The 16168-nt window shown below is 48.4% G+C and overlaps 1 protein-coding gene across 1 annotated transcript; it reads right to left on the reverse strand.

Annotated features, from left to right (window-relative positions):
- Nucleotides 1–13156: 13156 nt before the first annotated feature.
- Nucleotides 13157–15492, reverse strand: IER5 (immediate early response 5). The gene has a single exon (XM_060091170.1). The coding sequence runs from the start codon at nucleotides 15284–15286 to the stop codon at nucleotides 14309–14311; it is 978 nt and encodes a 325-aa protein (XP_059947153.1). The 5' UTR covers nucleotides 15287–15492; the 3' UTR covers nucleotides 13157–14308.
- Between the last annotated feature and the right edge of the window lie 676 nt (nucleotides 15493–16168).

Raw genomic sequence — 16168 nt, forward strand, 5'->3', positions numbered from 1 at the left:
CACAGGGAGATCAGCTCGGTGCTTTGTGACCGCCTGGAGGGGTGGGAGGGAGGGAGACACAAGAGGGAAGAGATATGGGAACATATGTATATGTATAACTGATTCACTTTGTTATAAAGCAGAAACTAACACACCATTGTAAAGCAATTATACTTCAATAAAGATGTAAAAAAAAAAGTGTTCAGGGTCCCTTGAAATTTGGCGCCAAATCAAAGGAACCCAATAAAATAATTAATACTCTGCATTTGTAAAGTCTTTTCCTCTAAGAATGTTACCTCATTCCAAACATATTTTTTACTTCAAGTTGGATAAAATTCCAAAGCAGAAGAAAGGATTCATATGGGGCAAATAAGTTTCCAGCTATCCATGGTCAGAGCGGAGGAGCATAAAGAGTTAGCTTCGCTGATTCTTAAAGCCCTGTGATTTCTTTGAAGTGGTATGGTGGAGTTACTTTGGTATGATCGAAAGAGTTAGGGGATGTACAGTCAGAGGACCTAGGCATGAGACTTGCTGGGCCATTTAGGCCTAAATTTCCTCGTCTGAGAAATGATTACTGTGACAATGAGATAATATGAAGTATTCTTCGTAAGCCATAGGATATGCCACATAAATGCTTTAGTTACTGGGACTGGTATACAAGTCATGATTCATATACTGTAGCTGCAAAATACTTTCCCAAGACCTTACTGGTTATTTCTCCAGATATACTAGTAAGACACAGACAACCTCTTTCCAGTCACCTCTGAATCAGGGAAGAAATTCAGTTGTTTTTCCAGGGCCACTCCTGTATCCTTGGCTCAGTTTGGCATCAAAACCCCTGATGACTTCCTTTTTACACCTTAGGCTATAAGATAGCTTCAACGACTACACACTCCAAGCGTAGGCACCAAAACCCAAGCCCAGAAGACAAAGGAGTTATAAAAGAATAAATGTCGACCCAGGACCAGAAAGACAATCTGTTGTCCAGAGAACAAGACAAGAGGGTGCATGGGCTCAGAGAGGTGCCAGATGTGCAAGGAGGGGGTGGGGATGGGGGCAGGACTGAAGGGCTCTATGTGCTGTTGAATCTCCTTTAATATTACTATGGACTGAATTGCGCTCCCAGCCCCTGCATTCATATGTTGAAGCCCTAACTCCCAATGTGCCTCTGGAGATAGGGTCTTTAGGAGGTAATTAAAATTGAGTTCATAAGGATTGTAGCCTTATATGAAGAAGGAAAAGAGAGATCTCCCCATCACCATCACCAGAGTGTGTATATAATGAGAAGGCAGCTGTCTGCACGCCAGGAAGAGAGCCCTCACTGGAACCCAACCATGCTGGCACACTGATCTCAGACTTCCATCCTCCAAAGCTATGAGAAAATAAATTTCTGTTGTTTAATCCACCCAGTCCGCAGCATTTTGTCATGGCAGCATGAGCAGACTAAGACAAATATGTCTTTGCTTGGAGCTGAGCACCCTTCCTACCACCTCTGCCACCTGGCATTTTGTTCAGCACTTCCACAGTTGTCTCGTCTTTAATTCCTCACTGTGTGAGTTGGAATGGGCAGGATTTAGTTTGAAATGAAAGAGCTAAGACTCAGAATGATTAAGTGACTTGCTGAAAGTCACACAGATTGTAAATGGGCCAAACCAACACTTGAGTCTCCCCAGACAACATCTAGTCAACTAATGCTCAGAACCCATGTGCTAGGTTCTGATCTGGATTATGGGACTAAAAAGATGAATGTGATTTAGAGATGGGAAGGGCACAGTCTGGTCAGGAAGAGGAACATGTAAACAAATCATTACAGCAAGGAAAAGTGTCTACAGGGATAATTGGCCCAGCAGGTTTGGGGGGAAAGCGTTGCAGGCAGAGGAATCCTGGGAAAACATGGCTTTTCAGGGAGCCACACGTACAGCTTAGAGCAGAGTATAGTGGAGGGAAGGAAGAGGCAGAGATGCTCCACAGGCCATTGAAGATACTGTTTCTTCTTCCTCCTGCCCAAGGACTCTGATTGCCTCCCCAGGGCCCTGGCCAAAAGAGAGAACTGAACTTGAACAGAGATCAAGGCAGTCCTTAAGGGACCTAATATCCCTAAGGAGATGCAGCAGTCAACTCTTCAATTAGGTTCATATTGACATTCTATAGTAAATTATCTTTGTTTGATTGTTTGAGCTGGGGAGTCTCCTAAGGGTTAGTTTATTACAGCCCTAACCACTTGTAAATAAGTGATAATGTGCTTTAATTAAGAGAAGATATGAAGTGCATACCTATGCCTTTTACTAGCAAGTGTCAATGTTTATACAGAATGGCTGGTTTCCAGAGGCAGAGTCTTACTTAAACTAATACAGGATCATCCCTCACGATAGAAATGCAGAAAAGGACCATAGTTAATGAAGGGACTAACATCTCTCTGCTCTGTTTTGGGAGCATTAGTCCAAGTTCTTACCAGTTGGATACGAGGATTCACTTACCTTCTACTGTTTTCTTTACAAGTTGCATACTTGTGTTTATCACAAGTATGACTTGTGATATCTGACTTTCAGGGACTTATTAAATCGCAGCACACAAATGCCCTCTCTCGGGGAGAGACTGTAGGTTGGGGAAGAAATGAACCCAGAAGGGCTATATGCACTCCCAGCCCCTCTCCCAGAAACTGGGTTCCGCAGGTCTGCCCACCTCCCCAGGGTGCTCATTCCGCACACCAGGCCAACAGCCAATTTAAGGGCTGGTTCTGGGATTTCAACATCTCTCTGCCTGGGACGAAATGAAGACTATCACCTCTGCCTCACTGGAGATCTCATTAGAACTTGAACTCTGGTCTTTGTTCTTTCCCAGCGGGTTCAGTACAGTGGAGAAGGTGAGGGGAGAAGGGGGGTCGGTAATACCACAACTCCCAGAGCATCAAGGGTCCAACGGGCCTCTGAGATCTGGATGTGAGTTAGCAAGCAATTACCTACAAGACAGCCTGGTAACCAGAGAAGCGGCCGAAAGAATTTGATTCTACTCGCTCTGTGAGAGGATGTCTGCCTTCCCTCAAGCACCCCACCCCTCCCCAGCTTCTCAAGGCTAATTTCACCACCCTCTGCCTACTTTCCAAGTGATATTCCACCCTCAGTGGAAGCAAGGTCCCAGGGCTCAGAGGCAGAGGGCTCTGTTCTGGCTACATTCTTCTTGGTTTGGCCATTGTCAACATCACTGCTCTTTGTCTATATTGGGAAAAGGGGAAAGAATCAGAGTGTGCTGCTACCCTCTGTACTCCGATACCTCTCCAGCCTTCAAACCCTTGGGGGGAAGAGAATTTAGGAAGAAAGAGGTGACTCAGAATTTTCTTCTCAGAAACCAGAGTGGGAGCCCAGCTGGGCTGCAGGAAGTGTGGGGTCTGAGTGAAAGAAACCTCACATTCCTTTCTCTGTTTGGCTGTGAGCTTCCCCCTGCCTACTGCTGCTGGGCTAATCCCCCCCCCCCCCCCGCTTTTTTTTTCACTTTCTCTGGTTCAGCTGATATCAGTTCAGATCCTGGTACTGAAAGGCCTCTACATAGATAAGATTAAGGTCCCGCACTTATCTTCAAAGAATTTATGAGAAGGAAAGAATTTCAGGAGGTTGAAAAAAACATGTACCTAAATATCAGTACAAGGCAATAATACGTGCCTAGGAGAAGGGCCACTGCAGCTAATAGTCCCGTCATTTCTCACCTGAATTATTGAAGGGCCCTGTAACTGGTCCTGCCTCACCCTGCCTCCAGGCTTTCCTCTTCTTCCACTCCCCATCTAGTCTCCACACTATAGCCGGTGATGGATCTAAGCGCAAATCCGATTGGGTCCCACCCCTACTGAAAAGCCGTCCTTGTTGGCTCCCCCACCTGTTCCAAGATGAAACCAAAGCTCCTAACATGTCACCCTAGCCTTTTGTAGTCTGACCTCTTGTAATCCACAAAGCCATTCCCACTCCACACTCACACTCCAACAGGAATGAAGCATTTGTGATGTCCAGATACTACTGGCCCTCTGGCCTCAGGGCCTTTGCACAGGCAGATCTATCTGCCTGGAATGCTTTTCCTCTTACTCGCCACTTGGCTAACTCCAATTTGCCTTTGGGGACTCAGCACAGAAATAACTTCCACCTCCCAGGAACCCTTCCCTGATACTCTGAGTTAAGCACCCCTCATCAATATCCCCTTAACACCACAGTATGAAGTCTGAATTATAATGAGTTTTCCATCCCTCTCCCCTGTAAACATCAAGTTCCTCACTCATCTTTGTACCTAGAGCTCGGCACAGAGTAGACACTAAATGACAGTTGGATGAAAGGCTGCCCAGCAGGCAGAGGAGCTCATAGAGAATATGGGAAGTCATTAGAGGCTTTTGAGTCAGAAGCTGATAATATCCGAAAACTGTATTGTAAGCTGAGTAATCCATTAGTTATTCAGTAGTGCTGGGGGGAGGGAGGTTGAGGGAGAGGGGAGAACGACTGAAGTAGTTAGGGCTGGAAGTCGAGAATGACGAAGGCTACAGTGGGGACTGGAAAGCGGATGGAAATGAGCTTCACGGTGGAGGTAGGGCTAGAAGCTTGAGCAAGACGTCTGGATGTGTTTAAGAGGGGGAGGCGGGATGAGGTGAGGCCAAGGTCTGCAGCCCTGGTGCCAGAGTTCCCGAATAGAGGAAGCAGACCAAAGTCATGAGAAGGCACTGGATGCAGGTAGCAGTGGGAAGAGGGCTGCCTGGGAATCTGATAGAGGAGATGATCTGTTTGGTTTTAGAAATAGCTTCAGCTAATTAGGACAGAAAGCAAACCGACTGGAGGACTTTGGAGCTCTGCGTTGCTTTTGTCTCTTGGTGGTCTAGGCATGGAAAGCCTAACAAGCTAGGGCCTTATCTTGTCCTTTTTTTTTTGGGGGGGGGGCACATGCTGCACAGCTTGTGGGATCTTAGTTCCCTAACCTGGGATTGAACCCTGGGCCCTCAGCAGTGATAGTGCGGAGTCCTAACCACTGGACTGCCAGGGAATTACATTTTTTTTTTCTTTTTGTCCTTTCAAAAATTGTGATGAAGGCTCAGGAATGGTGTTGCTCGGTAAATCTCTCCTCCAGCTTCAGCACAAAATGATCCCACACCAAGTGGAGCTATTAATTCTTTTGCATTTCCCCCATGTTCCAGAGGACTTTGCTGGGGGATAATGCTGTTTCTCCATCTGGAGGGCACTATGTTTTATCAAATACACTGTTCTCAGTTCATTACCTTTTTTCTCCTTCTCACATTCTTCCTGTTTTCTGACTCTGAGTTTATTTTAGTCTTGTGTTTCTCTTGAAATCATCACAGACATCTGTCGCTCCTGCCTTCACCATCCGTCCACCCCTCTCTCCTCTCCCACTCCTACTCTTGTCTCCTTAACCTCTCATCAGTTGCTTTAAGAGACCTAAAACTGCTCAGCTTCCCTCCCGCTTCTCAGCATCCAGGGCCTCTTTGTTGGGCATGTCTCAACCTGGTCTCAGTCTCAGACTAACCCTCCATAACACCGAGAATGACAGATGAGGTCAGACTTGCTTGGGAGGGAAAGAAAGGCAAATTTCTTACCCAGGAAACCAAGCTCATTCATAACTGGCTTTCCAAATGAGAACAGACTATGTGTGTGTGTGTGTGTGCGTGTGTGTTGTGTGTGTGTGTTTTCTGCTGACAAAACCCCCAATCCTGCTTTCCTCAGAGCACATGGCTGCATTCTGATGTTTTAAACTCCTAAAATATAAAGAGGGCGAAGCATTAGAAATATACATCTTTAGATTAGTAGCTGGCAAGTGCTAGGGTTTGGGGGAGTGATCCTTTATCCTCCGGGATCCTCTTGTACTTTGTTACCTTGCCAGCTGGTAGGCTGGGGTTGAAGCTGCAAGAGTCTTCTTGGGCTGAGAATGAGGAAGAAAATGCAGGCGACTGATACTAACAAGGTCCCTGGAGTGATTTATTAGCATCTCCAGTCTCCTTTTATTTGACAGGAGAAGGAAAAGAAAGTTGTTTATTCCTTCTGATAAGAGACACTTACTTAGTGGTTTATATATTCAAACCCCATTCACCTCAACAGGCCCTTTCAATTGACGCCATATCCTCTCTAGCTATCATCCTGGTGCTCTTTTGCCTCTTACGTCAAATTTCTTGGGTACGAAGCTACAGCCGGAGCCTCCACATGCTTCCTCCCACTCCCTTTATGATCAAGTTTTCTCTCCCATCTTCTACCTGAATCTCTCTCAAAATTCACCAATGACCATGTTTAGTTCAATGTTCCTGTTTTCCGTGACTTTTATGTTGCCCATCTCCCTCTGTAGAAGCCTGATCCCCACCCACCCTTCCACAAACTGTGATTCTGCTGACAAAGCCTTCTTCCTACTCCAGCCCCTAACTTCATGCTTCCCCTTCACTAGGTCCTTAGCTTCTGCCCCTCTCTCTTGCCTGCAGAGTTTCTTTATGCTGTCAGCTTTAAGGATCATCCCTAAACTCAGCCTTGCTCCCCCTGGAGAGCAGCATATGAAAAGGCGCAGAAGCCTGCAGCTAGTCCCACGTGGCAGGAGGCAGTGTATGAGGAAAGAAATGGCCAGAGGGAGCCAGGCTTGAGTGACCTCAAGGTGAGAAGGTCAAGCTAGACACCACCTGACCCCCTGCCACCACCACCCCCATCAGAGGAAATAACTGCTTTTTACATGCAGATCACCTGGGGATCTTGTCAAATGCAGATTCAGTAGGTCTGGGGTGGGGCCTGAGATTTTGCATTTCTTGGTAGACTCCCAAATGACCCATGCTGCTGGTCCAAGGACCATACTTTGAGGAGCCAGGGGCTAGATCACACTTACCTATGGTCAGATTTTCTGGGGGGTTTCTGTGTTGTTTTTGCATCTCATCTAGAATGTAACCCAACTTGAGGGCCAGGATCCTGTTGTTTGCATCTTTGTATTCCCTACTGATGAGTTCCTTCTGGGTGTTCCTGTAAATACTTAATTGATGGAGCCCAGGGCTGAGTTGTTTATATCTTCGGGCTTTGCTTTACAAACACTAATTTATCTTCAGATCACAATCGTAAGGCAAGTGGATACTTTTTTTTTTTTTTTTTTACTACAGATAGAAACCAAGAAAGATGAATGACTCTCCAAGTAGTGAGTCACATTTTCAGATTCTGGCCTACATGTCCCTGGCTCAGAGGGATCCCAGTCCAGGGTGAATTCCAACACGGCCTCTGCTTGGGTTCTCACCTGCCCAGGCAAGATGTCCCACTCACTCTCTGGACCTTGTTTCCTCTTTCCTGACTGATCCGTAGGAGACCCTCCCCTCTTTGTCTCCCCCTCTCACAGGGGAGCTCAGGAGCCTTAAGGAGCGGCAAACTGCATGTTAGGAGGCCAGATACCTCATGCTGAGGTGACTAAAAGGTTGAGAAGCAGACAGCTGCACCGGCCCACGCGCTGGAATCGTCCACACACTGCATCTTTACAGCTCTTCTCAGCAGTGCAGACTAGGAGCGCCTTTTAAAAGACATTTTGAAGAGGGAGTGAGTGAAGTGAGGGGAGAAAACCACAGAAATCACAGAGTAATAACGACCTCAGCGTAGCATCCCATGTACTCTAAGTTCAGCTTCTGAAACTGAATCTTTGGGTTCAGGGATTTCTCCCATGGCCATAAAAATAAAAGCAACTCCAGTCTGTAAAGTAGGTCACGCAGTTAGAGAGAGAGAGAGAGAGAGAGAGAGAGAGAGAGAGAGAAGGCTCGTGCTGATAAATGCAGATGTCAAGGTACTTTCACCCTTTTCCAAACCAAAAATAAAAACTTGGAAATTGTCTGAAGAAAACAGGAGGCTGTGGTGCAGCTTGAGAAAAGTCAGGGGGAAGAAAGTGGGAGGGGCGTTCCTGCCCTGGAGAACGTGACTCCCCGGCGATTCCCCCCCATCCATGCCTGTTCCCACCCCACAGTCTCTCTTCACTATCTCCAGCTCACTTGCTGCCCATCACCTCTGTTGCATGATTCCAGCGGGTTGTAACTATTTCCCACTCCCACTTCTGTTAACTCACTGTAGAAAGTTTCTATTAATCAATCAAAGCCTAGAGAGGAAAGAAGCACTTTGGGACTTCTCCATTAGAGGAGGCCTGGGGATCCATTTTCTGTTCTAGAAAGCAGCACTGGGAGTTCCGGCAAAGGCAAGGGGGATCTGTGTAGCCCACATGTGGGCTACGCTGACTTTGCCTCTCCTTTCCCCCATCTGGTCCAAGCCAAGCCGGTTTTCAGTGGCTGCTCCTGTTTCTAAGATGGATACTCCATACCCACCCCCTGCTATTATGCTGGAATCTGGGGTCTGGTGAGGCACCAGGATTGGACCACCAGCAATCACAGCTGTGGCTTGATCCCTGGGGGGCAGAGTCTCTGGAAACTGCAAGTCTCAAGGTCAAGAAATCCAACTCTGCTCCTGCTTAGCTGGTGGTAGCCTTCCCAATCCCAGCTCTTCCCTTCCCCAGGCAAACAATAAATGTGAGTGCCCTCGGAAGAGGATGGAGGGAGGGGAATCTTAGAAAGACCCAGCAGAGACAGAAAGACAAAACAACTACAGCACTGAAGAAAGTATCTGTGCCACAAAGGGCAGGATGATGCTGTGACTGGCTAGAAGGAAAGAGCCATGCACTTGTGGATCAATTTGAAGAAAGACTCTTAATGGGTGGTGTCCTGGATTCAGGAAAGGCATCAAGTGTGGGGAGTAGCCTAAGGAAATCCTGCCCTCAGAGACAACTTCAGTGCTTTGAGCAGAGGGAACAGAATGGTTTTCTTTTCCCTCAGAGAAAGCAAGTTGCCAGCAGCTGCCCTGCCCCAAGACTTGAGAGGTCAAATGAGTTGAAGAACAACCAGGTGGAAGCACATAGCTTTGGCACAGCTCTAAGTTCTAGAAAAACTGAAAGGAGTCTTGCCTTGGCATCTAGGGGAATGATTGGGCTGGAGCAGCCTGACAGAAGCCCAGTCCTGAAAGCCCAGGGAGAAAGCAGAGGGCTGGAATCAGGGCTGACTTGGTGCCTAGAAGGGGCGAAAAGGGGACGCTGCATCTCACCTTCATCCTGTAAGTTAGGGATGTGGCTTATCACACAGAGACTTCGTGTGACCAGGTCCCAGAAAACTTGATTTTATAAAATAAGTAGATCTACCAACAAATATCAACAGGCCTATTTTATACCAGTCTCCTAAGAGAACTGCTACTGTAGAGGCTCGGTGGTGATGACCGGGACCAGCCCTTCTTTCTGCAGCTCCCCAAAGCTGACAGCCAAGACTCCTTCTCACCTGCCCCGACGCGGGCAGCACCCAGCAGTGGAGACTGGTGCTGATCAGCAGAGTGGGGAGAGGGAGAGGCCCTGTCAGGAATCCAGTCCCTGGAGGCTTCTCCCTCCCTGCTTGTAGAATTCCAAAGGTCTGAGATAAACCCCAGGATACAGTCCAGCAACATCCCAATCGGGCTATATTCCTCTGGGAGAGAGCAACAGCTAGACAGAGATTTTATTTTTAAAACCCTCATTCCCACTTGGGGCAGGGGGTGGTGGTAGGCATTGGGGAAAACTGTGCTTGGATCATGAAGGGGGCATTCTGCTAGATGTGCGTATCCTTTTGCACTTTTTGTTCTTACATTTTCTCTTCTCTAGTGTACCCTCAAGAATTGTTACTGAAAAACTCCTAGGGCCGTGAGTTAAGATCACAATGATTCCTAACATCAACTCTGCTTCTACTCTATTTTTCCTCCCAAGGCTTTCCACTGGGTAGAATTTTAAATGTGAACAATGGTTCAAAGGCTGAGAGACAAACTGCTCATTACTGGAAAGAGTGCCAGGAATCCTGGGAAGCAGACCTCACTCCCCACCAGAGTTCTGTACCTAATCGGAAAGGCTTCTTTCATAGTCACGGGAGGGTTAGATCAGTGTTTCTTTTCATTCTCGTCTTCTTTCAGGAACTGCTGGGATAAAAGCAAGACTAGGAGAATAAAAAATTCACAAATAGGACAAGAATAAAATATTTAGGGCAAGAGATCAGAAGTTCTTTGGTTATTCAGTGAACTGAACTAACTCTACTTTAAAAAAGTATAAGGAAGTAAACGTCCATCAGACTGCATGTCACAGTGGGTATTAGCCTTTCGACCTCATCTCACAGGCTCTAAGCTGAGTTGTTATGCCTAGCAAGTTGAAGAGGCTCAGACCAATCCAGTGATAAAATAGAGTTTTGTCATCATGAAGTCTGTTCCCGATATTTACTCTATCTTTATTCTGAGATGCATTCTACCAAAGTTGTTAGATGGCCCGTTCCCTTCCACTTCTCATCCCAAAATCTAATCAGTGGTGAATGGTAGGAACGCAAGAGTTATTAATCCTCCGTTAGGTGCCTTAAAGCAAAGCCAGTCACTCTGAGGGGGCAGTTCAAGCTTTCCAGCTTTCTATCATTAGCTCCTTTCCCCAAATACAATCAGTGGTTTCTGAGAAGGAAGACAGGCTTAAAGAGACACAGTTGAGAAGTATTGTACTAAGACTTACCACCTTTATTCACTATTGATGTGATCTTCCTGTAGTACTTGTCAAAAAGCACTTTAAACGTCTGGAAAAAAATTTCTTCCCGGACCAGACCTAAGGTTAAATTGATCAAAAAACTCCCTCCCAGAGTTGTCAAGAAGTGGTTAGGTACTAAAACTATGGTTCGTTTCTAGTCACACTGAATCTGATAACCCCATCCTGGCACCAGGAAGGCTCTTTTCCAGGACCTATCAATTAACGGGCTTAAGAAACATTCAATGCTCAAGTAATTCAGGCTAAAAATAACTCTGTGGGCTATTTTTTTCTCTACTCATCCACAGAAAGCATTTGTGTGTCAACAAGATCTTTGTTCCTTGAGTGTTTTCACTCCAGCTTACTCCTCCCTGAAAATAGAGTTGTTTGAGACAATCAGGAAAGTCACAGGGTTGGTGTGAGACATAGAGAACAGCAAAACTATTCTAAGCTTTGTGGACTGCCAAGTGTCCAGAGAAAAACAAGAATACAAGAACCCAGAATTCACAGATAGGATTAATTTAAAAACAGACTTTCCTTTCCCCTCCTTTCTTACAAATATACACAGTTCTTTGACCATAATAGACCTGAGTTATACATAGAACTTCTACATTAACAACTAACAATTGTATGCTTACTATACTATGTATGAGGTACTTTTCTAAAAACTTTAGGGGCATTAACATTAATTTTCACAACTCTGTGAGGTAGGCACAATTATCTCAATTTCATATCCGAAAAAACTGAGGCACAGAGAGATGAAGTAAGTTGTCCAGGGTCCCTCAGCTAATAAGGGGCAGAGCCAAGATACGAACCCAGAAGTCTGGCTCCAGGTCCCAGCTCTAAGCATGACACATACTGCTTCTACAATAAAACAGATAATGGGGCTTCCCTGGTGGTGCAGTGGTTGAGAGTCCGCCTGCCGATGCAGGGGACACAGGTTCGTGCCCCGCTCCGGGAAGCTCCCACATGCCGCAGAGCGGCTGGGCCCGTGAGCCATGGCCACTGAGCCTGCGCGTCCGGAGCTCCGCAACGGGAGAGGCCACAACAGTGAGAGGCCCGCGTACCGCAAAAAAAAAACCCACAAAAAAACAAAAAACAAAAAAACAGATAATGATCTTTACTGATTTCCTTCAAAGCTGTATTTCCCTATCAAAAATGTCCATTTACCTTCTCTAAATTAAGCAGACACATGGTCCCATGGTTCATCTAAATGTGAAAACAAGGATTAATGGGGATTTTCATCTCAACCAAAACACATCAACTTAAACACACCGAATGTTACCCTCTTTCAAATGTAAAAATGCACTGAGACAGCTGTTCAAGCATAATCATTACTTTCTAGCAACAGGAAATGTTTGCAGAATTAAGGCCCTGGACAACTTCAGTTTAAGCAGCCAGCACTCAACAGATCTCTTGTGGCTATAACAGAACTTAACTAATCTCTGAAAGAAAAACAAACTAATTTTAACAAGACCCTGATTAGGGAATGTTTAATTCTATGAATATATTATTTATGGTGATGAAGCATAAAGTAGAAAGTTCCTTAGGCTTAATGAATCACTAATAAATAAATATCAAAACACGGGCCTACTTGGCTATGACATCAGGACTTTAGGGAGGGCAAGGCACCATTCATATGCTCCTTCTGCCCAAAGGAAATTACCCTTTCTTAAAGCTTTGTCTAATGTTTCCTCAATTTCTCCCATCTCATAAACACCCAATTTATTCATAAGATGTTTTAGAACAATTCCATCTTTTAAAGTGCTATCAACCGTATTTTAAGACACCATTCTCTGATTTGCTTCTGAAATAGACTATTGAATGCCTTTCAAATACTGAACATTTTGCCTTAGACAAAAAGCTCTTGAATGCAGTAATTGTATTAAAAGAAAAATCAATAGATGAGTTGGCTGTCATCATCAAAGTGTTTACCATGGCCCAAACACTGATGTCACCATTTGGGTGACAAAAGCCAATCAAGAGGTTTTGCTAAATTAATTTGTCTCGCCCTCCTTGGCCTACTGTCCTTATCTAATTTGACACAAGCTATTTCCTTTCACTGATGCATTTACTTTCTACAGATATAATTAAAAAAATTTTTTTTTAAAGCACTGAAAATTCCATCCTGACATCCACTGGAATGCAGAGGTAGACCTGATCCAGCTGGGCATGTCAGTCTCATCAGCTTCCTTCATATGTCAGGTTTTTTTCAGTAACAGAGTTGAAAGATGACCCATGTTACCTAACAGGAAACTAAAAATTTTAGTGAAAAACACTTCCATGGATGAGAAGGGCTTCAGAAGTTGGCACTTAAGTTATTTAATATTAGACACTGTAAGACTGGGCTGTAAAAAAATCAAATTGCCTAGACTTTAGAAAAGGCAATTGCAGTGGCAGGTTTCAAGAAACTGGCATACCACTGATATTAGCATCTAAGGGCACTCCTCTTGATGTGGAGAACGCTTAAACGTGTCTCTCTAGATACTTAGTGAAGCCAGCAAACAATGTCCCCAGTCTGTGAACAACTGATATTAAGAACCACACCTTCAATTTTCCACGCGGACCATAGTTCCCCTCCTCCCACTTTCCTCCCTCCCAACCCAGACAGGTGATTACAGACAAGGAGGCGGTGTAGTTGCTTCAAAATATTTAATACGTGTTAGACACGTAAACTTACATTTTTATACAAAAACAACGAAGGAGAAAATACTGTACAAAAACCTTGTCAGCTCCCCCAACCTTTATACAACAAAGACTGGAGTCACTATCTACAAACCCATATGGTCTCTCCACTTAGGGCTGCTGTCTGTAAACTTTGTTTCCTTAAACAGTTTTTTGTTTTTTTTTTTTTTTTTGCGGTACGCGGGCCTCTCACTGTTGTGGCCTCTCCCGTTGCGGAGCACAGGCTCCGGACGCTCAGGCTCAGCAGCCATGGTTCACGGGCCCAGCCGCTCTACGGCACGTGGGATCTTCCCGGACCGGGGCACGAACTCGTGTCCCCTGCATCGGCAGGCGGACTCTCAACCACTGTGCCACCAGGGAAGCCCCCTTAAACAGTTTTTAAAAGCACTGTGTAGTAGGTCTGATCTAGAGCTTTTAAAAAATAAATCTTTTCTCTATAAACTCCGTATTTCCAAGCTTGAACTCTGCCGTGAAGTTCATCAAGCTTTTTCCCGGTGGGGAAGACAAGGGCCGCTAACGCTCCCCTTTCCCAGAGTGATCACAGGGTATAAACGTTTCTTCAGGGAGAGAGAAAGGTGGGGAGGGAGAGAAATACCACAAGCCCCTAGTCCAGACGAAATCCCTCTAGTCTGAGGAAATCCTGTTTGGAAACGCCGCTCCTGGCCCCGGTGCGGTTCTAGCTTCACGCGAGGGGTCTGTGTAAAGTCCCTTCCTCCCCCGACAGCGCACGGGGAACTCCCCGGCCCCGGCCTTTCTCGCCGCTTCCTCGTCGGCGCTGCCGGCGGCGGAAAGTCCCCGTCTGCCCCCAACCTCCCAAGCCCAGGGGAAGGGGTGATGCACTCCAGACAGACAAAACAGTCTTAATTCAACGAGACAAACTGACAGACACAAACACCAAAGTCCACGATCGTGCTCCTCCGACACGCCTCACTGCCCAGTCCCAAGAGGAGACCCGAGAGGCTCCGCACAGCCGGCCGCCAAGCCCGAGGGCAGGGGCGGCACCCGGTCTCCTCCTCGCGCTCGGCGCCGACTGCGCCGGAGAGGCCCAGCCCTCACGTCGGGACGCCCGCTGCTCAATCTCCTTCCCGCTCGGGGACCTGAGGGCTCAGAAGGCCACGATGGCAGTGCTCCAAGGGTTGATGTCTCTCAGCACCGGCTTATCGCAGTAGTTCTGCCCGGGCTCGGCGGCTTCCGGACCGCTCTCCTCTCCCTCCGCTTCCTCCCGGCCGCCCCCGGGGCTTTTCCGTAAGAGTCCCGAGAAGCTGGAACCGAAGATGCTAATGAGGCTAGCCACGTTACCGGTCTCCATCTCCTCCTCCTCCTGCGCGGCCGTCGCCGCCGCCCCGACCGGCTGTTCTTCAGAGTTCCGGCGGGGTTTCTTGAGCGGGGTCGAGCCGGGCGCCGGGCAGTCCGAGGGGCCGCCGCCCACCCCCTCCGCGCCGCGCTTCCTGGGGCAGACGGGGGGCGGCACGGGGGACTCGGGCCCGGCGGGGCGCGGCGCGCGGCAGCCGTCAACGCGGGGAGATGCGCTCATTTTGTCCTCGTCCCCCGGGGGCCAGCCGCAGGGGCGGCGCGCTGCCCCAGGCCCCTGGGGGAAGACGTCTGAGCCTCCGGCGGGAACCCCGGCTCCTCCAACCGCCGTCTCTCGCGGTCCCTCCACGCGGCGCCAGGCAGCTTCCGCCGCCTCCGCCTCTCCGCTCAGAAGAGTGTCCCCGGCGCCCGTCACCGTGGCCGCGGGCTCCGCGTCACCCGCCCGTGGCACTTCTGGGACGGCAGGGAGCTCCAGCTGGGGCTCGGGCTCCGGCCAGGCGGCACAGGCGGCCGGCGGAGGTGGCTCCCCCCAGCCCGCGGGTGGCCCGGCCACCGAATCCCCAGGCTGCTGCGGCAGCGCCGGGGCCCCCGGGTGACCGGTCAGGTAGAGGCCGGGGCACGGGTCGCTCAGGTAGACCTGGCGGGCGCTGCGGAGCACCAACGAGACCAGGAGGTTCTTGTGCAGCTTGATGCCGCCGCGCTGGACCCGCGAGTTGTAGATCTTGCCCAGGGAGATGCTGACGATGCGGTGAGCCTCCAGTTTGAACTCCATCCTGCCTCGCCTTCCCAGGGCTGGCGCGGAGGTGAGGGAGTGAGCCCCGACCCACCTTCCGAAACTGAGACGGGAACGATAGGCGTCAACGAGTCCGCCCCGGGGGTGGAACCTGGATTTCTGAAGACTCCAAATAGAAACGGCTCCGGCGACGCGCTCGCTGGCTCTTGCGCCCTCCCCACCTCAGCTTGGCAGCCAGGTTGGGGTCGGGTCGCTAACTGAGGGCAATCCGGCCTCTGGGCGCCTTATAAAGGCCTCCCGACAGCCAATAGCGAAAGGCCGCCAACCGTTCCGGGGCCCATCGGCGCGCCCTCGTGCGCCTCGCACGACCAATCGGAGACCGAGGAGGGGCGCCAGGGCCATTCGAACGTTGGTCCCGCGGAGCAGGCTCTTAAAGGGGGCGACGCGCGCTACCGCTGACCGGCGGGTCGGGGCCAGTGCTCCGAGCGGCGGGGGGCTGGATGGCCACGGTGTTGTTTGTACTTAAACTTGCTGGCCTGTGCGCTACTTGCCGGAACCAAAGCGAACTAAACCATTCGAACTTTCACCCGAGTATGGTGGTGGACTTTGCTCTGCAATAAAGTCCTGATCCTTCCCTGATCAACACTCCTCCCTCCCCCGCTACCGTTTTCAAGGCGTCACACACCCGTAAGCTCCAGGGCAACCTGATAGAAATGGAGATGATGGCAAAACGTGGCACAGGATACCGTTGGATAACAAGTAGTGTTACTACAAGATATTTAGCAGATATTAATTTTGGATAAATCCCTTGCTTTCTAGAGTCACATACACTCGTTAGCACCTGTCAATTTTAACACCGAAGAAAGAAAAAGGGAGTTCTAACAGTTCCAAAGTTTCTGACTGCTTATCAAGGCTTTGTGT

This window comes from Mesoplodon densirostris, chromosome 2 (genome assembly GCF_025265405.1).
Source record: "Mesoplodon densirostris isolate mMesDen1 chromosome 2, mMesDen1 primary haplotype, whole genome shotgun sequence".
Taxonomy (NCBI): Eukaryota; Metazoa; Chordata; class Mammalia; order Artiodactyla; family Ziphiidae; genus Mesoplodon; species Mesoplodon densirostris.